Source organism: Beta vulgaris, chromosome 9 (genome assembly GCF_026745355.1).
Source record: "Beta vulgaris subsp. vulgaris cultivar EL10 chromosome 9, EL10.2, whole genome shotgun sequence".
NCBI lineage: Eukaryota > Viridiplantae > Streptophyta > Magnoliopsida > Caryophyllales > Amaranthaceae > Beta > Beta vulgaris.
The window spans coordinates 54898991-54923468 of NC_079210.1; the positions used below are offsets into that span (position 1 = coordinate 54898991).

Consider the following 24478-nt stretch of genomic DNA (forward strand, 5'->3'; position numbering starts at 1 on the left):
ATAAGTCAAAAACAGGTTAAAACTCAATATAAGAAAACATGCATACAAGCCTAATATTGACTTACTTAAACCTTTTTTTCCTAACAATAAAACACAATTAAATATCATAAGTGCTATATACAGCAAAAAAAAGGCTAAATACATCATCTAAAATTATGCCTGACTTAACCATGGTTAATTAATTTTTTTTTATAATATAATTTCACAACTATTACTTACCCCATAGCAAATTTGAGAATATAATTTCACTCACCACAAACACTATTCCCTTTACCACGTAAGTATTCTCTCGTCGCTGCACTTTTTTTTTATTATTATAATTGGGCTTCAACTATGGAGGTCGCTTTAATTAATAATAATAACAACAATTTGGTGAGTACTCAGTTGTTTAAATTTCAAATTTATTGTCATATTATTCAAAGTTGATGATGGTCATATTTTATATTTTTCGAGTTGCGATTATGAAAATATGATCATTTATCATATCATAATAATATCTAATTTACAAAAATAGCACTTGATAATTGATATACAAACTTTACAATTCATGGAGATTAACAATCAAATTTCCAAGTGAATAGAAGTATTTTGCAGTTCCTTGTATGACACAATTGCCAAAACCTTGGAAAAGAAGTCAAGCTATAGTTCTTCCCCAAATATAATCAACCTAAAGAAAAAGCAGGGGCGACAATGGAGGTGGAGATCGACGAGAAAGAGCTGAAAGCCATTGGTGCAGAATCCTTGACAGATGGACGGCGAGGATTGCGTATTCGTGGTTGGGAGATCGAATCTTGCAAGCGTTCCATTCTCACGTCACTTGAACTTCAACTGTACTCTCTCTTTCTCTATCTAATGTTTCCATTTAATTCTATTATTTTGCTCTCTCATGTTTTTTTTATTGTTCGGAATTTCGATTATCAAAAACATCAATCGTTTTATTGTTAGAATTAATATGATTTGTGTTATGTAGTTGTATGATTTTGTCGACTGAATGAATTGAAGTGAATTTTAGCCCTAGCAGTTGACTTGCATTTTAAGTCTGGAATTGATTTACATTGCAATTGATCCTGATTATTATATTCCTGGACTATATCTTTCAGTAGTTCGGTGACTGAAGCTAATTTTTGTTGATTATTTTGAACTTTTGCGACTTGGCATTTATGAGTGAAGCGAGTTTTAGGAGAGCGCGGCATATATATTAATATATATGTACGCATTTCATTGCTCCACCGGAAATTCCCTCTGCCCCTACCGTTCTCCATTCTCCAGCTTGATAGTTTCCACCAGTGTTACTCCGACACCTTCATTTACCTCAAAAACGGGGTGTCGTGTCGTGTCCGACACGACACTTTACTTGGATACTTCATTTTAAACCAAAAACTTGACTTCTTTCTACAAATTAGTCGAGTCGGACACTTGGACACCCGTATCTGAGTAGATACTCAATCCGTATCTGAGTAACATAGGTTTCCACCGCCTGTCCAGGGTTGGGCACTGGGATTTGACGGCATTAAGCTTATTGTGAGACATCGGAGTAGGGATGTCAATGGAGCGAGTTTGGTGTCCTCACTTAGACTTGTTGTTAAAAAGTAACTTTTGTCTCTATGTATTCTTATGTTTTTGTATGACCTTCAAAAATAGACCACATAAATGTGCAAATTCAACTCTTATTCTAAAATATGGAACATGAAATAGATTCCTCAATTCGTAGGTGTTTTTGGACGACTATAAGAGGGGGGAAATTAGAGTAGACACTATGCCTTTACTTAATATGGAGATTAAAAGCATGATTTGAAATAAAACAAAGATAAGAGAGATTTTAACGAGAAAAACCTTTTTATGCCCAATAGGAAGGAAATTCTCAAACATGTAGGATTTTGGCTCATCTCTTTTACTACAATAGACCAAACAACTCTATGACAAACCTATTACTAACTTGGCCATTTTTTGAGTTTCTTCATCAACTCGAGTTGCCTTTAACCATTGTTTCTCACTAATCTGTAAAGAGGTCTTCTCTCTTGACTCATGCTTCACTTAAAGCCTCCACACATCGAAGAGCGCTCTGGAGCCCTTCTTACCCCCAAAAGTATACAAGTTTGCTGATCTTTAGTTTAATGCTTCTTATATAGGTGGATTGTCTTGATGAAGTGGAACCACATAGTTATGATACAAGCACTTATTTTTATGTTTTTAGGCTAAATGTATGCAAGACTTTATGCCGACCTTAACGGGAGGCACTAGACTTCTCAGTTCCGCTAAGGACTTGTTTTACTCAGAGTTCTACATACCGGACAGTTCCAGCTCCTTGCAAAGAAGTCTATTACAAGCTCTTGTAATTAAGCTGCTTCTTCTCCATTTCTATAAGTACATGAAAGAATATTTGCTACACCATCCATTGTTACCCAAACTTTCCGTCTTGATTTTCCATTGATACTAAAGTCAAAGATTTGCATGTATTTAGAAACGAAAAGTACATTTTTTTCGATTAAGTTAAAAGACATACCAAGGATTCACGTGTTTAAGAGGATGCATGCTGGTCATGGGTATGGCATGCTAAAGACTGAGAGTAACAATGTAACATAGTATGTTATCTTAATAGTTCAGACTCTAGAGTGGTAGTGTCCTAACGTATGTTTTTTTTATCTATTGAACTTGATATTTGACCTTCATTCATTTTTTAACTATTGGTTTTAAGTAATAGTTAGTCATACTTACATTAGTTCTACCTGCCTTTTCTTTCCTTGCCTTTCTTTTAACTTGCTTTACTGCTTTTTTGTGTCTTTGCAGTTGGGAAGAAAAACTTCAAACATCTCACTTCCCTGAAATGATATTTGGAAACAGCTCTTTAGTTCTTAAGCATCTAGCTAGTGGCACTAAGATTCATTTCAATGCATATGATGCTTTAATTGGCTGGAAGAAAGAAGCACTGCCACCTGTCGAAGTTCCTGCTGCAGCAAAGTGGAAGTTCAGAAGGTTAGTTGATTCATCAATTATGGGATCTCGAACTCCATCAATTGTGTTGAGGCTCATTTATAACATGCTTGGTGTAGCTATCATAGCACACCTCATCTGAAACATTTGAGTTATAGGTGGAAATTATTCACTTAATCCACTACAGGCACAGTTCTATAGTTGGAGACTTTTAACATTCTGTGGCATGTGGTTGAAGATAAAGTATGAGTAACATAGATATAGACATATTGTAAGGGGCCAAATAGCTTGTGAACATTTTTCTCCATGCCTGTAAGCCTGTTCCCTCGAAGCTCACCTCCGCGTCTAGCTGTTTACTCAGAAAAAAAGTGGAAAAGGTGTTTTGTGAGGAACTGATATGTAGTCTGATATTTATAAGTCTCGCATGCGCAGTTGGTCATGTTAACAAGTGATCTGGACAAGCTCAATAAACAAATGGTGTTATGATTTCTTGAGCAAGGTGAAAGTAGCCTTCTCACTAGTGGAAATTGTTTATTGCTAGGCCATGGTTCATTTTAATGATTATGATGGTGACAAAGCATTTGAAGTTAGTATAGTGCTGGCTAAAAGTGTGCTCTGGAATGTCTTATGAGTTATGAATCTATAGTGAATTGCATGTGGAAATGGATTTGATTTATAGTATCCAATTGCATATGCAGCCTGAGCCTCTGGTCCTTTTTTGTTATAGTGCCTTTTCTTGTATTAAATACTTATTAATTGGCTTCTTGATGATTGTTGTTGAAGATAAAGTCTAATTTAGTTGCATGGAATTTCTCATATATTTGCAGTCAACCGTTTCAACAGGTGATATTAGACTATGATTACACATTCACTACTCCTTATTGTGGAAGTGAAGAGGTATACACAAATAGTGAAGAGGTGTGTTTTTTTTTAACTTTCCTTCTCCTCACAGAAGGTATTATTTTTCCCATAGATCTCATGCTTATCTACTCCATGTGTATTTATTATTATGTAATTATCCTGACAGAAATTCGGTTTCCCAAGAATTATAGAACTTGCTCTTGTTTTGCAACTGATCATAAATTTTGACTCGTTCAGATTTCATTCTGATCAGGTTGGAAGGGACATTGTGGATGGTGGTCCTAGTCTTTGCTGGGAAGACTGTGAGGAGAAGATTGATATGGTTGCTCTGGCATCAAAAGAACCTATTCTATTCTATGATGAGGTTGTCAATTGATAAAACAGTTGAACACTTTCCATTGAGGTCCATCGAATATGTCCCATGCATCTTCAAATCTCTTGTACCTATCTCAATTACATCACTCCTCACAAATGGTGCAATAATTAGTCTATTTTGCTAACATTGCAGAAGGCCCTCATATTTTCATCTTCCATAATGGCTTCTTGTGACTAGAAATTACGGAAAACTATTAGTAACACATTTTAAAGGCTTTATCATCTCTCTCATATATCTTGCCACAAGTTTTCATATGCATTTACCTCGACTTTGTGAATTAATTTTAGTTGAATTACACTTCCTGAATGGTGTACCAAATGTTTTCTTTTTACCTTGCCTTCTCACCCGTTTGGACTCCAATTTTTTTTTTCCATTCTCCCTTCGAGACTCTAGATTTGCAATATATATTTTTGTTCACCGATCTCCAAGGCTTGTGTTGTAGTTTAACAAAGTTGGAGTTCTTGCTTTTGGTCGCAGAGTAGGATGTGTTTTTTAAACACACAGTATTCACTAAGTTTATTAGCTGTTTGCATTTTTGCATCGATATATTGATTCCATGTAATAGAGCTTCTCCTTTTCAATTTTTCTTGAAAATCTAGAGTTAGATTTATGTCTTGGATGCTGTAGCCCCTCTCTGCTGCTATGAGCTATATACTAGTTTCTTTTCTTTAATGCATCAGAGTGGATTGATCATTACCTGAGTTGTTTTTGCTCTTCAATGGGAACAGGTGATTTTATATGAAGATGAATTAGGTGACAATGGAGTGTCTCTGTTGACTGCCAAAGTGGTAAAATTTTTACGTTAATATTTTGATCAATGAAAAAGATTTGTGTGCTTTTTGGCCACATGGACCACTGATTAGATACATGTAATTCTGCAGAGAGTTATGCCCAGTGGTTGGTTTCTTCTCTTCAGATTTTGGGTGAGTAATGAACTTTAAGCTTTCCTTTCGTTTTATATATACATCTCCTTCCTGTAAATCCATATAATACTACCTCTAATACGCTCCTATCAAGGCCCATTAGGGGTAGAGGGGAGATGTATGTTGCCTTCCCCATGCAACTGAAGTGAGACTGGGGGCTAGCAATTAACTGACTTGTTAGCTTTCATCAAATCAGTTGAGAGAATTGTTCAATAAGAAATTTCAATGGGTTTCTTTTCCTTGAACTATGTTTACTTTATCAATCTAGAGGTGCTGCTTGATATTTGTTTGTGTATAGAGCACACTGGTCTACGTTTTTCTGTTCTTTTTTCAGCTTAGATACTCATCTAATCACGGTTTATTTTTGTATATAGCTAAGAGTTGACGGCGTGCTTATGAGACTACGGGACACTCGTCTGCATTGTATTTTTGGAGAATCCTCATTTCCTGTTGTTCTTCGGGATAGCTGCTGGAGAGAGGGTAAATTTAGTGCCTTGGCCGCGGTAAGTAACTGTGCTTATCTGGGCTGTCTATTCTGTACTGCCAATGCATATCTGCAACTGTTTACTTCTCTAATTCGGTCTTATGATCTCTGTTTTTTTAACTGGAATTTTGTTTCTTCTCGGAATATCGCAGAAAGGGTATCCAGTTGATGCTGCTTCATATAACGATCCAAGCATCATTAGCGAGAGGCTCCCTGTCATCATGCATAAAACACAAAAGCTTAAATTCATTACCAACATGTAAGGCTGTAACAGCTCTTTATCAGTGGTTATTGATAAAACTCGTATATTGAATCTGAAATGAAACTATATTGTTATCCTACAACCCCTTCAAGATAATTGATGTTATTCTTAATGGAATCCTTTCTTCATGTATGAATATGTCTATTTGCAATAGTATTAAGGGAAGAAAGAATGTCGCCTACTTGGTACGAAGAGCTATAAACCATGTGAATTGTGAAGGCATCAAAGGTGTCTCCAGTGGATATTAATGTATAACGAAACTACTAGAAGCCTTTGATGATGCTCAAGCAGAAGCCGGCGATGCTATTACCCCCCTTGATAACGAGACATAATTTTAGGAATCGAGTCCTGGGCTTGATTTTCAACTTCTAGGGAGGAGGGATAAGGAGAAATAGACCTGACTTGAATGGAGCCCAACCTCCTAAAAAAATTGATGTGGGGAATTTCATTGTTGTTTTGAAGCCAAGGCATTATGGAAGAAATGCCGGGTTGGGGGGTCGCAGAAATGTCTCTATCTCGTGCCATGAAAGGGAATGAACTCTCTATCATTTCCATGTTATGGGTAAATAGATACTTCTAAGTTCTAATTACCAATTCACTCGGGAAGAATAGAGCGAATCAGAATTAAAAAAAACCCATCTTTTTCCCACTACCAAATGCTCATTGGCAATTACTACCACTTCAGCTCTTCTACCCCAACCGAGATGCCAACGGAATGATGGGAGGGACTGAGGCTTGGGCCGCTTTCTCCCCATCTAAGGATGCTTGACACTGCCGCACCAATCACTCGGGAGCATTTGAAAATCCCAATTAATAATAGGCCACTGCTGCAATTGCTATTGTGTCTGAGAGTGATGAATCTCTTAATCGGTTGGTTTTAGGCCTGGCAAGCCTCCCGCTTTCAAAACTCACGAATTTGGAGATCCTGATGCGTTCTTTTTCCCTGTGGCTGCTGCTTTTTGAGGGGATCAGAGGAAGCTGCTAGTTTTGCTTCTGACCCGAAATAAGTCGGGTAATAATGTTTAACATTTTCCGTAAAGAATATGCAAAGATCTATCTAGGCCTTGCTAGACAAACTAATCTGGGATGAAAATCAAAATCAAAGTTACCAACGGACCCACATTCTTACTGTGTCATATCTGATTCTGATTTATGTAAGCTGATAGCTGGATTTGTGAATTTGTGAATTCGTGAATTTGTGAGTGTTTAACGCAAGAACCAAATTGGAAATTCAATTATATATTCTTCTCTTATGGAAGAATTTATAGCATCTTGTACCCATAATCACGCAGTGCCCAAACTGCATTCTTCGGAACCTAACATAAAGACCTGGAGGAGGAGGTAAGATGCTTCATAAGGTCTCCAGAATACATTGAACCCCTTGATATAATGCAAAAATTGCAATAGTTATTATTGGGCTTCATGTATCCATCAGTTGCTTGAAAAGATCCTGTCAAAGGAATTTGCTAATGACTTTTTAGTGCCTGTTATCAGTTATGTAATTCCTTTCTTTGTTAGATAATTGTCTCTCTTTCCCTTATAGAAGGCTTTGAGCTGAATTGATTTCTTTTACAATTCCACTTGAGTGCTTTGACTCTGTTGAATGCTTCCTTCTTGTGGAGGTTGATGGCATTTAGGCTACGTTCTCTTCACATGAAACAAGGTGATCTAGTCAGATTTTTTTCAAGATTTGGTCTAATCTTTTGGGTCTGGTCTAGTATCTTGTACTGACTGAATTTTGATCATATCTTGACGCTAGTCTATAAAAAATAACATCTTCATGTTGGATCTTGTTAGATCTGTCGCGAGTCTCATGACGTTCATTTTTCAAATTCATAATCTTTTTTTATAATTTTTACCAATACGAAAATTAAAAATATTTCGTTTTAAACGAGGTCCTGCTTTGAATTTTTCTGATGTGGTCCAAATTTAAAGTCGTCTTTGCATTTTTAGTTGTAAATGAGTATTCCTTGATAAGTTAATATTCACATGCCTGCTTTTCGAACTAATTGCTATAGTTCAGCACGTATAAAGGCTTCTAGCAAGCAAAATGTCAACGAAGAACTTTCACCAGTTTCCTTTAACACTAGGATCATTTGCATAATCTTCTCTAACACGTGAAAATAAAGGAAGTCATGCAGATGTCATTTTCTATTTGATGTTAGAACTCTGAAAAAAAAAGCCTTTTTATCTTCTTATCCCCCAAACTTTATGAGACTTGTCTAATGGTTTTTTTTCCCTGGCGTGATTATTTCTCCAACACCATCCTCTAGTTTAGCTAGATGATTTATGACATGAATTGTGCTTTGTGACCATTAAGATCTTCAACGGGCTAATATGCATCTATCCATCTAATATAGTGTGTGGATAATTCATATGGTTTCATGACTTCATCTATCCAATGTTGTTAGGCAAGCGTTATTATATGGATCGAAGTTAGTACGGTCTGTGTTAGGAAGTAGTAATGGAGATGCATTAGTTGAGATGGATGTGGGAGAAGAGCTTAAGAGATGATACAATTTAGAATTCAGATATTTGGAGAAAAAACAGGTTAGAGTTATGGATATCAGAATAAGATAAGAGAAAACTAGTTACGTCGGTTAGGGCACTTCAGATGTTGACTACATGATGCATCACTAAGAGTAGTGGAGGGTTGAGATTATTTAGATTTTAGAAGTTGAGTTAGGCCAAAGATTACTAGCACTTGACATAAGGAAATAAAGGCAGAGAATCAATGTGGACGATCACGATGACTAGTGATAGATTCTTCACTCAGGTAACTGATCCTATCTTTCTGGAATTTAAGGCTTTGACATTGTCGTTGTTGTTGTTGTTGATGTATACATCACAACCACAAAAATTGTGTAAGGATACTGTGACAAAGAATCCATCACAATGTTTGTGACATATCTTAATTCCTTTAACTAGTCAGAACGAATTAAAGGTTTTTTTTCTTTCTGAAAGACATGGAGAAAGGTTTATGAAGAAAACTTTATCAGCTCAGAAACTACCTAGGTTCTCAACTCTTCAGTACTTAGTTCAATTCTGTTTAGCTAAGAACAGAGGCGTGTTTCTCTGCAACTCGTGTTTCTCTGCAGACTGCAGAAATAGTTATTACAGTGAACACTATGACTAATTTGTCTCTTCCTAAAATATGTACCGTGTCATTTCGAAATTGACTAACAGGACTATGAGCGAAAGGATGTTAAGGAAGAAAAGTAGTGAACATAATTCAAAGGGAACTGGTTTTTACATACCCATAAATATCATATACAATAATTGCTGAGTTGATTATATAAAGTACAGTACTTGAGCAAATTCAGGATTATTGGGCATCGAGTTGTCTACCTAATGGAAACTTGTACAGTTAAACTTTATGAACATTTAGAGGATAGGGATCTTAGGATCACTTCTGAATTTTGCTCCGGGGAGCGATCAACCTGGACATCGAAGTTGTAGGGGCTTGGTTCATTGAAAGGGTACGGTCTTGTTCAGAAACCTGGTGAAGCAGGAAGGTTGCTTGGACTTCATTCAGAGCCGAAGATTCAAATCAAGGTTTGATTCCTCTGCTTGCTGTTCAACAGGTTGCAAATTTACGCGATAGCTCCCAGGCCACATCACATCTGTTGTGCTGTCCATTATTATTTGGTTCCAAGAAATGGGAAATCCTATGTTTGAGCATTTTAATCTTCCAGCTAATGCATAGTCTTCTCTTTGTGCTTTGTGTACCAGTGAGTGGGGATGCACACCGAGTGATCGTGGCATTAGTGGATTGATGGGCAATTCCATCATCGACATCATCCGTTTGGATTGAAATCTTCTCACTGCTCCTCGTTCTCTCTTGTGTGCATTCTGATGACCCCCTAGAGCCTGAGAACTGAAGAACTTCCTCATGCAGAAGTTGCATGAGAAAATTTTAGCAGGAATTGGTCTTGAAGAACTCAGTTCTTCAGTTATGCACAACTGCTTTGCTTCTAAACCCAGTTTTAACCACCCTCGATTGCTGTCGTCCATGTTCGAATTTGTATTTTGTGTGGCTTGATCTTGGTTAGATGTTATGTCAGTCATTACTTCACTCTGAACTACCATCTTTTGCCGTACACCTCGAGATTTGAACTTTGGAAACCGTGGTTCTGCTCTTAAGTTCTTCAGTAGAGTGATATGCTATGTAGGAGATGGAGAAGATAACAACAAGAGAAGTGGGATCATAAGAGAAAGAAAGTGAGTTGGGAGGAACCACAATAAGTATGGTGAGATTAGAAATATTATCTGATGTTTCAGCTGTGGCCCCATTTAGGCAATTAGTGTGATGCTTTGGTAGGACATCAGACAATCCCATGTCAGTCATACAGTTGCCTATGTCCAGCTTAGGATTCCCACCTTGAGTTTTTTTTTTTTTTTTTTTGCTTTTGCTTTTGCTTTCTTCTTATCAAATCATACTAACTTTATATGGCATTTTACTCTTTGGAGGTAACCAAAGGATCATTAGTTGACTATCTTACAAGCTACTTTATCAACTAACAACATCATGTTCTTACTATCGAACTCAAGTGCCTGATGTTTGTACTTCCCTATACATTCCACTACGTTAATGCTCAACTTACGTAGTATCATAGATCTTTTGTTGGACTGTCATAGATTTCTTGTATTTTCACATTGCTTCTTTTGTTACTTGGAAGTTGGAACTTACTACTCAGGGCATCTTTTTCCACTCGCTGATAGCTGCTTCTTATGGTAGTTGGATCAGCGCAGAAATTCTTTGTAGTATGGTACTTCTCACGAATTATCAAAATTTCTGTTCTCGGTATTCAAGAAGTTTTTTTTTGGTTAACCGTATGTCCGTCTCAACTCTCAACTCATTTAATTGACCAACCTTTCATTTCAGAAAAAGGCTTTTCACGAAGTATGCTTCGCAGTTTGCACAAAACATTAGGGAGAAGGATGATAGGTTCCACCAAAGATAAAATTACATAATTATTTCCTTTCGTTGTTTGGTGAAGAGTAAATCTAGTAATAGTTAGGGTTCCTTCGGCTCCCACTAACCAATAAAGTTGCATAATCTATACAAATATTTTAAAAGGCGTGCATAAATAAGAAACTGTGCCACGTGGCGCTCTCCCTATAGAGTTTTAGTTATGTAATCCATGTCAATAAAAAAATTTAGAAATTGCGTAGTATACCTCAAGTACAAATACTAAAGTCTTAACCACTAAGCTAAGTTGTATTTAGTGTTATTAACATAAAGTATTATATTAATAAATGAAATTTTTTCTTACCCAAGGCATAGCCCGGACCTAATAACTAGTTAATTATATTATATAGGGCTTCGTAGATATTCAATTAAAAATTCCACATTGAAAGTAGCAAGTATGCTCTTCCAAGAGCCTTGTTTATGATGGACATAACATTAGCATTTTGGATTATTCTTTTGGCTTCTTAGCAGGATATCCTTGGTAACTAGAATCAAATAGGTTTTCATGTTCTGATGATATGAGGTCTCATGTCATATCCAATGAGATGGAAACCACCCAAAAAGAAAGAAGTTGCGGATTTTGTAGATTATTTGCTGGTGATTGACTGATTGTGGCTTAAATGAAAGAAATCTAATGGGATTAAAGTTGGGTGATTGATACTACTAATAGTGAAACTTATTCTGATGTGTTTTTTTTAAGAAAAAGTTGGTCCCTCTTGATATTTATTAATTGAGAGAAGTTAAAAAGTTGATCTGGGTGGTATCTAACTATTTGTGGTATTATCCTTTTCCAATAACAAGTCTACCTTGTGATGTGGTGTGTACCTCTTTTTTTGGGAAGATCCTATCTGAACTTTAATGGCCACTAGCATTTAAACCATTAAGAACCGCTTGTTTTTGCACTATTTTCTCTTCAAATCATTGTTCCCCTCAAAAAAAAAACATCATTGTTAGTTTCTCCATCTCTTTCTTCAACTTGACCTAATTAACTAGGAATAGACTGATCCTGCATATCTAAACTAATACTCTCAAGTAAAAATTCATAAACTTTTATAAGAATCAATTGATAATAGAACCCAAATGTTTTTTTGGACTTGTTTTCAGTTAAGTTAATTTCTCTCTACAATCCAGTTCAGTTAATTTCGGTTCAGTCCAGTCTAATCCAATCTAAAAGAACATGTCTTATGTCTCAATTCATAATCAAATTGAATTATCCACACGACGTCATGAATACGTTTTGACTTGGTTAATTGAAACATGAATATAAATAATATTTTAGCCAAAGTCTCATCTTTGAATGGACGGTTCTATCTAACTTATTTTGACTTAATCTCAATTTATTTGACTATTTCTTAACTTATTTAAACTTATATCTATAGTTTGTTAGAGACTGAAAATTTCAGAAATAAGCATTAAAAGAAGAAAAAAGGAAGTTCCATTAGCTTGGGCAATATTGGTTTATAATTTTTGATATGTTGATTATTTTTTAGGAATAGTTGTGCAAAGCTGACTTAGGCTCCGTTTGGTAGGGCGTAAAATATTTCCAGTGTAAAATGATTTTCATGGAAAACAATTTACAATGGAAAACACAATTCCAAAATTAGTTTTCCGTTGTTTGGTTCGATGTAAAAAAAATGATGAAATGAAAGGAAAATGAAAGGGAAAGTAAGGAGGTAGTGAGAGGAGTGTACAAGAGAGAGAAGGAAAATAATTTTCCCTTCATTTTGAAAGGAAAATGGTTTTCCATCCTTGGGAGAGTAATTTTACCCCAAGGGAAAATGGTTTTACACTCTTTTGCCAACCAAACAATGTAAAACTAAAAATAGAGGAAAACAGTTTTCCGGGAAAACGTTTTACGCCCTACCAAACGGAGCCTTAGTGAAAGTGGTCGATTTTTGTTTGAAATGAATGGGATACCTCCAGGCTAGTAGGCTCTAATGGCCAACAAACAAAATTGGTACCAATTGCCAATTGCCAATAAGATTAATCAGTTGCCGCCACTGAGAATTATGGACCCTTGCCTATGTAGCAATATCTTTACGTTGTGGAATGGGGACAGATTGATTTTTGATGTTGGTAATTGGTATAGTATAGTCCATAAAATAAAACAATCTTTGTAGATGGTAAATTGCTACTAGATTCATTTTTCAGTAGTACGGTCACGGGATACCACTCTGCTATTAACATATGACTACTATTTGTAGCGATAGACCGATAGTGAACAACTACATAGTATCAGTTCATGTTCTTTCTTTGCAAAGAGGAATTCATGAACCATCTCTACTCTCGTCAAAGAACAAACTCTAATATTTGCAAAAGCCAGATACTACATCTAATTCATGTTCTTTCTTTGTAATTTTGAGATTGAATGCTATAATTAGAAATCTATTTGTATATGTAATTGGTAAGAGTTTAGGGATTCATCTAAAATTTTAAAAATTTTGAAGAAAATTCGGCATATTTGCGTGATTATATCTAGTTAGGAAACATGTAAATTATTCAACTTTTGTGGCCATAATTGTGTACATGCATGTGGTATTAATAATAACTTATAAAACAAAGTATGCAATATTTGGGATTGATTTTCTTAATTGAAAAAATTGTACTAACTTGGTTTTAGTTTTTATCTACAACTTCATATATATAATTTTTTTCTTCTTATGTACATAAGAGATACTTAGGTGGTTGAGATTGAACCAAAACCATGCATTGTTGTTCATCATGGTGGAAGTTGGAAATCAGTTCATGGTGGCATGGAATACAAGGGTGGGCTTACCACCATACTCAATGATTTGGCCGAGGATTTAGATGCTCCCGATCTTAGAAATTAGTATCGAATTTGGGGTACACTAATCTAAGTAAGTTGCCTACTTGCCTCGTGCCTCCTTGGCAGGGCTGCAAACCCAAGTGAATCTAGCTATGCAACAAAATCATGTTTTTGAGGCTGCAGCTCCTATAGCGGACACCACCTCGTCCACAAACGAGGATACCCCTCCGGGTTTCCTCCTGATTGACCTTGGTCGTCTATCGTCAGCCCTTCCGCAACTCGTCTTCTCCATTGATGGGTCGTGGCATGCTAGTAGTCACAGGGGTGCTTATGCTTGGGTTGCATCTAGGGGTGAGCAGAAATTCCGGGTACCCAGACTCAGACCCGGACCCGATATGGACCCGCCGGGTCCGGACCCGGGCCAACTGGGTCCGGGTCTGGGTCCAAAAAATTGGACCCAGTTGCATCCGGTTCCAATTCCGGGTAGAATTTTTTCGGACCCAGTACCTGGTGGGTACCCAGTTTGACCGGTTCCAGCTCTGGGTACCCGGTTGGAGCGGGTCTAGGTCCGAGTACCCGGTACTTAGAATTGGTTTTTTTCATATACTCATATAGAATTGGTAATAGGACAATAATTGCTAAGTAAAAAGTTAGTACTTAGTAGGCTTTTAGGCCCATTTAATTTTATTTAAGAATTTTATAGCTCAATTGGCCCATCTTAGTATGTTGTTAAACTTATAACTGGGTACCTAATTCTGGACCTGGTACCCACGGGTCTGGGTCCAACAATTTAGGACCCGATTTGACCCATTCCAATTCCAATTCCAGATTTTTAATATCCACTGGGTCCGGGTCTATGAAATTCTACTGGGTACCCGGTTGTGCTCACCCCCAGTTGCATCACCCGATCTTGATCCAGGACAACTTGTACCAGCTCAGTGCATGCAAGGTCGAAAGATGTTCGCTAGCTCCGCCCTCCAGACAGAAGCACAAGCTTGCCATATGGCTCTTTCGTGGGCGAATTCTCGATCACTTGAACGAATCCTAATCTTAACAGACTCTGCACAGCTGATTCAGCTTTTAAAGTCAAACTACACTAGGGATATCTCTGTCCTGCACCTGATTACAGAGATCAAAATGTTGGGTAGCAACTTCCAATCGTGTAGGCTGCAGAAGGTAAGTCGACAGGAGGTGGCCCCTGCACATGACTTAGCAAAGTTCTGTTGCACTTCCATTTCGCCTGTTGATTTATTCTAGTCTTTGTACGTTATCTTGATGTCAAAAAAAAAAAACAAATCTAAGTAAGTTGCATGATTTGGATCCTAGGAAAACTATGATTGATGGTATTAGGTTCCTTGGATATGATCGTACAACATTTGATCCTTTTGTAAGTGTCTTGCTTGAGTATAGAATGATCCATATTTACTGTGAACATAATGAGGCAAGGTATGTTGTTGACTTAGAAAATAATGCTCCTGATGAAATATATGCTTGCACTAGTACTATGACTTTTACTAAGTTGTTACAACATGATAAGGAGGACGATAATATCATACCTACAGTAGATGATGGAGTTGATTATGACGAGGATGTCAGTGATATGGATGATAAAGAAGTTGTTGATGCAATAGGAAAGATTAAACAAGTTAGGAAGATTGAAAGGGACTATGAAGAGGAACTTAAGCAACTTGAAAGAGTGGCACAAAACAAAAGATCTTGATAGTGAATATGAAGACTCTAATGACTTGGACAGTCCTGATGAAGCCTCCGATGAGGAAGATTGTGTGGTATATAGTGCCAGCACAAACCAAAAAAAAGATCTTAAATATTCCAAAAATACAAACAAGGAACAACGCCACAAGAAATTGTGTTCTATGTTGGGCAAGAATTTGATAAAAAATTATAGTGTTTTTTATGGAAATGATGTTTTTTTAATCTATATTATGAGCCACGAAGGCATTACAAAGAAGAAGAGGGGGATTCGAACCTGTAACCTATCGTTCACAACACTTCAATTCTAACCACTAGGCTAAAACATCATTGGTTCATGGAAAAGATGTGCATTTGAGTACAAATAAAAAAGATAGGATCGAGCAAATAAAAAAGATAGTTTTTAATTATCTACTGTATTTGTTTTTAAAAATTAATAAGCTAACCCAAAATCTTATTTTCCGGCCATAATCAATCCCCAAACGATGAAACATAAATGGTGAGTCCATAAATGATGAAAAGTATGAAAGGTAAGTCCCGAAAAGAGTATTTTACTTGTTAAAAGAAGATAAATTTTGAATAGTTTACTTAGGTCGTTAAAAGACATTCAAAACAAGTTAGATTCAAGATCTTTTGGAAAAGTCATTTGTGTTTGATGGATGAGGAGGTCTATTTTATAAAAAGGTGGGTAGCGTTGTAAAAAACTTGAAGAATTCATCTTATGTTCAGCTTAAATCCGTGCTAAACTTCTTTGTGCACAGAAATAAAATAATATCAAAAAATCAGAAGGAAAAACTGATTTAATAAAAAACCCATCTTCACCTCCTCATGATTATTAAACTACATAAGTCTATTTAATAATGAAGAACGTATGGTCAAAGTTTAACATCGTTGGTCCTCATAGTATAATTTTTAATAAACTTTAGCGTTAAGACTTTAACGTGGCCCTATTATTTAGGACAAAAATAATAAGTGAAAGTATTGGGTCAGATCGTCTGACCCAATAGGTTCCGTCGGACTGATGCCATACTCTCTTTCCTCCCAACTGATGCCGCTGCTACTACCTCCGTCTTATCTCGTCGTTGGCGAAAACTTTGATGATGGTATTGACCGGCGACCGACGACGAAAACGATCGGAAATTTCGTTTCATTGAGCATTGTCGAATTTCTTCGCGAATTTCAGTACTTCATATTTCTTTTCGTAAGTTTGCTTACAAATTCTCTATCCTTTAAGAAATACAGTGGAATCTCTCATTCAATACTGGAAGAAGGGATGGCATTATGGTAAAGCATTGCACCTGTCTTTGATGATGTTGTTACTGGAAGAAGGGATGGCATTATGATAAAGCAAGATGAATATGGCTTGGAGGAAAACTAGGGCTTTGAATTTTTTCAGTTCTAAGAGGAATGAAGAAGAAGGAGAAAGTGAGAGAAAGCAGAGGTTAGTGTTTTGTTTTCTTTTCAGTTGGTCTTTGTTTTCTTTCAGTTGGACTTTCTTTTCTTTCAGTTGGACCAACTGAAAGAAATAATGGGTCAACTGAAAGAAATAATGGACTAACTGAAACAAAATGAAGACTACCTGAAGAAAAATGTAGACTACCTGAAAAAGAATAAAGACCAACTGAAACCCAAGTAAGTCTAACTGAAGCACAAAAACCCACTGAAAAACAAAGAAGACTAACTGAAAACAAAATGAAGACTACCTGATAAAAAATTGGAACCACCTGAAAAAAATGAAGACTACCTGAAAAAAAATTGGAACCACCTGAAAGTCGTCCGACCAAGATTATGGTCGGACGAGTCCGACACAGTACGTTCTCAAATAATAAAATGTACTAAGAAAGATTGATTCTAATAATTCAATATTTGGTCGGTTTGCTAAATTGTCAAATTTAATCCTACCTCTTCATTATTCTAGAATAATCCCAACTTTGCGAGATAATTTTCAAAATAATTCAAGCTCTCATTTTTGTTGCATATAATAGACAAAATCGGTTGGTGACGACAAAAACATAAGGGTCCAAAAAAGCTACGCCCTTCTCCCAAAACATAGTTCATGTTTCTTTTTGCACAGTCTTCAAGACCTTTGACCTACAATATCTTTTATTTTGTATTGGTAAAAAATATAAAAAAATTGATATTAGGAAGGTACACATTGAGGCGAATCTAATAAGATCTCACATTAGTATGTTTTTTTTAATACAGTAACAATATTTAGTCAAAGTTTTTAAAATTTGACTCCCAAAACAAAAACATAAACTATATTTTGAAACGAAATGAGTATTTAACTATCATAATCCTCTCATCCAACTAAAGTAAAGTCCTATCTCGTCAAAAAAAAAAAACTAAAGTCCAGTCCTAACCAAACCACTCTAAGTCTTAACCAGCGATGAGCGGAAGTAGCATTCATAATTCACTTGAGACCAGAACTCTCTCTCATAAATTAGCATCTTTTTCACATGATGAAATGATGCAAAAATAATACCCGTCAAAAGAAAGAAAGGAAAGAGGAATGTGTGTTGTCATTGTTTCCACATGAGAAAGTGTTTTATTCCGTGAATCGTAATTGTCCCTCTAGTAGTAGCGCCTGACTCTGCTATCAGTTCTACTCATAAAGGCTTAATGTAAATGCACTAGATGTCCCCTCAAAAAAATCAAAAAATGCACTAGATCTCATACTAAGACCGACTATCTCTTCTATTTTACTTCCTCTGATCTTTATTAGTTTACCCGTTTTTTTTTTTGCACAAAGTTTTAGGAAAAAAACTATTATTTTGTATTAAAATTGAATATATGTGTGATGGAAAGTTAGTGATCTCATTCCAAAAATAGAAACAAAAAAAATGAGTAAACTAATAAAGGACTTCCAAAGAAGGAAAACGAGTAAACTAATAAAGACCGAAGGGAGACATTCATATTTCTAAAAGTTAGATGCTTCTCCTTTAGTATTTGGTAACACTAAATGTGGACACCAAACTCTACTTGCAATTGCAGCATACTTGTAATCTGACAAAAATTCTACTTTTGAATCAAGGATAATACATACTACATTGCATCACCTTCCACAAGGGAAAGAAAAGGCGATCGAGACAACTCCTTCCGCTTATTCATGTTGCATAGCCGGAGCTCCCAGCTAGAGGACGGGAATCTAAACGCTAAAGTTACTCCGGGACTGTCAAAAGTGAAACAATGCTAATAAACAGATATTGATAGAAGCATCTTACAAAAACAACCTACATAAGCAGTATGGGTGATATCTCAACATGCAACCCATTTGGTATGTCAAATTCTGATTTTGCCGAGTCACCAACTTCAACGATTTGTTACCCATTGTACAAGAGTGACTTGTGCTCACCCGCTCTTTACCTCCTTTCGACACTATCGTCCGCACAAGAGAGGACAAAACTCTCACAAAATTGCTTTTCCAGCTAATTTGAGGTTAGACCCTTGTATAAGAGAGTCGAAATTTTACCTAATGTCGACTACTCATTCAAATACACAAGTATCAATAGGACGAGGTCAGTTACACGAGTCAAGAAACTTAAATTGAAGAACACACCACCAAACCTAAAACCCGAAAATTTAGCACTATGTATATGTATCCCAACACACAATAAGGGTGCATCTGATTTCATAGCTTGAAGATCTACTTAGTAAACATGGTCAATGAAAAGGTGTCCCAGAAATCTTTGAAGAGATTTTCTTGCACTAGAACAAAGGATAAGCACTGCAAGTAGTTCTGTCTTCTGAGTGTTACTGACTGTCAACTAAGTACGTTGGCTTATAATTAATTGGCCAATGTGATTTTTCCACATCGAATCAACAAATTTGCTAAGGCCCTACCTTAGCAACTACAACCATCATGCACTTTGTCCTTTGTTGCATAAACAAAAAAGGATTTCAGTCCAAAAAATCCTAATTCAATAAAATCAGAACATGACCAAATTTTCACAACAAAACAAGGTCAATAAAATCCACTTTTGCTCCCCACAATCCTAAACCTACCAGCTAGATACACACAAGTAATTAGCGAATGTAGGACATGTAAAGAAACCAATCACATGCACATACAGTATCTACCAATATGAACCCAGGAATTTTGCAAACTTCATTTATTGCATTAGATTACTGAAGGGAATTACTCCTTCCCCTTAAATTTAGGAGTTCTTGGATACGACTTGCACAAACAGTTACTTCAGTTCTTCTATAGTAACAACATGATTTTGTTGGTTTAGGTTTCACGGGACTGTCTCACAGCTTTTGTAAACACTAAAGGTAATATTTTGTTACGTTGAATGTGCAATTGTGATCTTAACTTATCTTCTGCTATAGTGACAACATTATTTTATCGTGTTTGTCCATACTACTCTCAGGGCCAGAATAGTCGGCATCAATGGTAATAGTTTGTGTCGTGTAAATTTGCAAGAAAAACCTCGGGCTATATTCCATGGTAAAACAATCTATCATCAATTATGTATTTCATAAACTTCTGTTCCCACTTAATAAAATGTGGATGATTAGCAAAAATTCAAAAATTAACACACGTTTTTAGTAGAGTTGCATTACCTTAGACATTGACGTGAGATTATTGTTACAAAATTACACCCATAACCATTACTATTATTGTCATTTATACCATCTACCAAATGGGGTGCCAATACTCTGCACACATCAGAATTCACTGAAAATGGCAAGTTAAATGTTTTCTTATTGCATCACAAGATTCACAACAGGTCATATGATCAATATTACTCCATGATACATAACTTTCCAACATCTTCAGCATAAATCATCTACGGAGAAATACAGGAAATAGTCAATCATTACCCCGATCTTGCTAGTTACCACTCTCAATCTATAGTGTGCAACGCATAATAAGATAGCCAACTATTCCAAAAAAAAAAAAGGACATAGGATTAACTAATCAGATTAGAGTAACTTCAAACATGTTCTGTCTTAAGTAGTAATCAAGATGTGGACGAAGTCATACAGTGTCATCTAGATAAAAATATAAGATCCTTTTGAAGTGGATAAATACTTGTATACTGTCAGAAAAAGGCTAGTGGGAGTGTGATTCTGAAAACCCCAATAGTTTATAGCTACAGAAAAAAAAACATCATCTATTATAGATCAGAAAAATCTAAGGTATATCAAAAAAATCTTGACAGCTGAAGGGTCCTACAATTAGAAAACATAACCTCACAAGTTGATTTTTCAATTGATATCAAATGAGTGCAATAAAATGAATTTATTTTCCTATCTTAAAGGTACCAGGGTAGATGTTGCATACAGTAGACCCAGTTGTAAACGAGGGAACTATTAGCATCAAATGTGCTGATCCATATCTTAATTTAGTACCTGCAATTGAGCAGCCACATCAGAAACATATTATTCATTGGTCGTCATAAACCCCAGAAAGAGTGCACTAATTAAAGTCTAACTTCTACACCTCAAACTAACTACAACATAAAAAACTTCAAAAGTACCACTCAAGTCAAAACTAGCAACCTTTTTTTTTTTGGGCTAAGACTATTTGAAGTTGTAAACAGGAGTGATAGAGCCAAAACATCATACTGTCAACCTATCATAAATTATTATCTAGACACCTAAACGCAGCTTGAAACATATAAGTTGCCTCCGGCTAACACTACTGCGGAACTGCCTGAGCCAAAATACTTGAACCCTAGACTTCAAGTTCGACCCTAAGAAAAGGACTATCATTTGCCTCGCCGGATACCCCACCAGATTGGCAGAGGAACATTCCTCCACAATAGACCTAGTTATCGGGAGGGTCGGGACAGGGTCAGTGCGGGTCAAAAGTGGGTTGGGTCATAAAAGGGTTGGCTCATAAAGGGTCATAGCGGGCCGAATCAATGTGGGTTGTAGGTCGATGCGAGCCAATAATGGGCGGGTCGATAGACGAGCAAGAAAGGTAGTGAAAGTGGAGACACAAAAGTGATATGATTGAATATGAATTTGTACATGTAATTTGTTTTACAATATCTAATTTATGTTTCAAAATTATTGGACTACTTTATTGGCCCTATAATGACCCAGTCCATTAAAGTCCTATCAATAAAAGCCCTATAAAATTGACCTAAACCTTTAGCCATTGGGTTACTATGTCCAATAACCAAGTCTAGTCCACAATAAATGACTCAATTTTTCTTTCCCTGGTTTTCCACATGCTACAACAACAGCTTTGGCTGAATCAGGTTGAATAAGAGTCATCCTAAACAAAGCTAAGGACAAGTGTCAAAGAACATTTTTAAATTTCGTATGTTATGCTTAGACAGATGATATAGCCAATGGAAGATGAATTTCTATGAAAAGCCATTTTCCAGAGAAAACACAATTGAACATTAGTTATCTTTCTTTTGGTTTTTTATGAGAATGTTTTGAAAAAAAAAATGGAAAATTGAAAATGGAGGAGAGATGATAGATGGAAAAAAGAAAGAGAAAGGTAAGAAATAGGGATGAAAAACATCGCATTTCTTCCTTTAGAGTTTCCATCCTTGGGGAAAATATTTTCCCTCCTTTGCAAACCAAAAATGGAAAATGGAAAGCTACTACTCTTATAAAATTATTTCCTCCTAACTAAACACCCCTCTTGATGCTAGTTTTCATGAACATACAGACTGATACTTTTTTAAACATCCCACAATGCAGAACAGAATGGAAATTCAGGAAAATGCCATGTCATGTTATCATGCCATGAGCTTCATCACCAATTCACAAGGCTCTAGCCTGATGCATGATGAAGACGTTATGAGCAGCCTGTTTTACTAGACCCCTGAGTAAAAGACATCAACAGACATGCTGCTTGACCAAATGAAAAGGCAAAGAAGCATACAGCACAAATTATGTCTTTGATTCAGTCATTGATATACAAACAACAGTAGCTAACATCTAATAAATGTCAAGATACCCACCAGAAATAAGAGGCTTCACAATAAAGAAACAACCAAATTACATGTCAAAATGGACGTAACCTGAGCACTTATGCAACCAAAAGAACACTGAGCCTTCACTAACCCATCCATAAGCCACATATATACATAATAAATCATCTATCCCTTAATTAAAACTGCCAAACTAGATAAAGGATGAAGCTGCAGGCTTGCAGCCAGTACTAAACTTGAATCAATCATTCAGGTTTAATAAGTAGGTCACACAGGGATTCATTTCAATTAATCATATTCCCAAGTAAAGATTGACCTGGATCTAGTTAAGCCAATTACTGACTAAACATCAAGATTAGAAGATCTCTAAGTCTTATCATTCAAAGCCAACTCAGACATCAGTTGCAATGGAGGCTGAATCAGACTATCAGAAAGCAAAAACTCAGAGCTGTGATAAAAAGGTATGAAACTAAGGACAAACAAATGAAATTCCAGAGAACATACAAACTCCACCACGAACCCATGCTGTACACACAAAGAAACATATAAAGTTCCTCTCATATCTATAGCCTCATTACTGTTCAATAATTATAAAACTTCCTCAGTTTCTTAATATTTGCAACCTGTTCTGCCTACACGTTATCCAGTGCACTACTTTGTTCATTAATGTCTTTAAATTATGTATAAGTAAAAATAATAAAAATTGATATAATGGAAATATGCATTAAGACAAATCAAATAAGATCACACTTGATTATATTTTTTCTTATACATTTGTGAGAGAATATGGGATAAGATTGGTACATGAATACTGGTTACTATGCAAATGTTGCAAGTATTAATAAAAACGGAGGAAGTACAATTCAAAACTATATGCAAGTTGCAATAAAATTCTTAATTCTCTACCTTTATTCCAGCTTATGAAAAAAAACCTGGCATAAAACAATAAATGACAGTGCAAGTGTCTAATTGTATTACACAGAAACCCCAGATTTGAAGCCAGACTTTCTAGGCAAACCATTAGGGATAAGATAGACAAATTCTTTATAAAAGAAAAATGTAGTAAAGGATAATTATAATAGAAAATTTCAGGGAACCTCAAATTTCAAGTAAATACCAAGATGTGGTGTGATGTTACAGCTCTAGAAGTCTAAATTTTAATGATTAGAGGTATTGAATAATAAATGCATTTGTGACAACACCAAGAAGACTTGTGGAAGAAGAAAGAAAACATATCCTAAATTCTATCTTCTTTTCTAACTCGCACATTTATCTTCTTCCTCAAATACTCTCCACCTCCTCATAATTGGTATTCCACCATCCTCCAACTTTCTCATCTCCTCTGATGCAAAATTTTCACGTTCTTCCTCATTCTTATCAATATCTACGAAGACAATCTCAACACCTATATTAGCTTTATATATCCCTGTATAAATCCTTGACACCACCTTCAACTCCTCTCTTCTCTTCCACCTCCCAATCAGCATCAATCATCATCGAATTTTCCATCCATCCTCTTGCTCCATCTTTGTATTAACTACCCACAGTCCACAAATATTTTTCACTCTCAATTCAATTGTGAAAATTCTAAGACTATGACCTAGGTCCTAACACCCTTCCGGGGGCCACTAAAGAAAATAAGCTTTCTTCACTTTCTCCATCTCTATGGGAAGCCATAGTTTTTGCTAACTATTCATTCACAATAAACCATTTATTGCAGTGGTAGAACTATAGTAGTGGTGGTGAATTAGAACCCACACACAAAGCTAAAGATATATCTTAATTCCAGAAAATTCATCAAATGTGGACACAAATTCACGAGCATCCATTATAATAATATTATAATCGAAGAGGATATAGCTATTGCATGAGTTATAAAAATACTAACATAAATCGTCTCAGAAGAATCAATTCATTCTTTTACATATCTGAAAATGCCACGAAAATAGCGTTTTTCATTGTTAAGGTATGATGATTAGACAATGAATAGCCTTGAAAAGTTAAGTTCCATTATTATTATTTTTTTTTTTTGAGGGGAAGTTCCATTAATTAGTAGTTAGGCGTTATCACATTGCCTACTAATACTCTTTTGAACCACCTCTCTCATTATGTCAAAGAATTTCCCTGTTACTATACGGTAGTGTTGGACCGGTGGTTATGGTAAGTCAACTGTGAAGCTAAAGCTAAGACAAAAAGGTTATGGGCCAAGCTAAGTCAGGTATGTCTGCTCTACCACTAGCTTGGTTCAGCTGGATCTTTTAAGCCACTGCTTAAAAAGAAATGTCCACAA

General features: G+C 36.0%; 2 protein-coding genes across 2 annotated transcripts; one reads left to right on the forward strand and one right to left on the reverse strand.

Annotated features, from left to right (window-relative positions):
- The first annotated feature begins 596 nt into the window (after positions 1 to 596).
- On the forward strand, positions 597 to 5954 carry LOC104904923 (TIP41-like protein). Its single transcript, XM_010693342.4, has 8 exons — positions 597 to 830; positions 2788 to 2973; positions 3759 to 3849; positions 4046 to 4156; positions 4897 to 4956; positions 5050 to 5091; positions 5466 to 5594; positions 5728 to 5954. The coding sequence occupies exons 1-8, from the start codon at positions 691 to 693 to the stop codon at positions 5836 to 5838; spliced, it is 870 nt and encodes a 289-aa protein (XP_010691644.1). The 5' UTR covers positions 597 to 690; the 3' UTR covers positions 5839 to 5954.
- Positions 5955 to 9042: 3088 nt separating this feature from the next.
- On the reverse strand, positions 9043 to 10135 carry LOC104904924 (zinc finger protein 7). Its single transcript, XM_010693344.4, has one exon. It carries the CDS (start codon positions 9924 to 9926, stop codon positions 9369 to 9371), a length of 558 nt encoding a protein of 185 aa, XP_010691646.2. The 5' UTR covers positions 9927 to 10135; the 3' UTR covers positions 9043 to 9368.
- Between the last annotated feature and the right edge of the window lie 14343 nt (positions 10136 to 24478).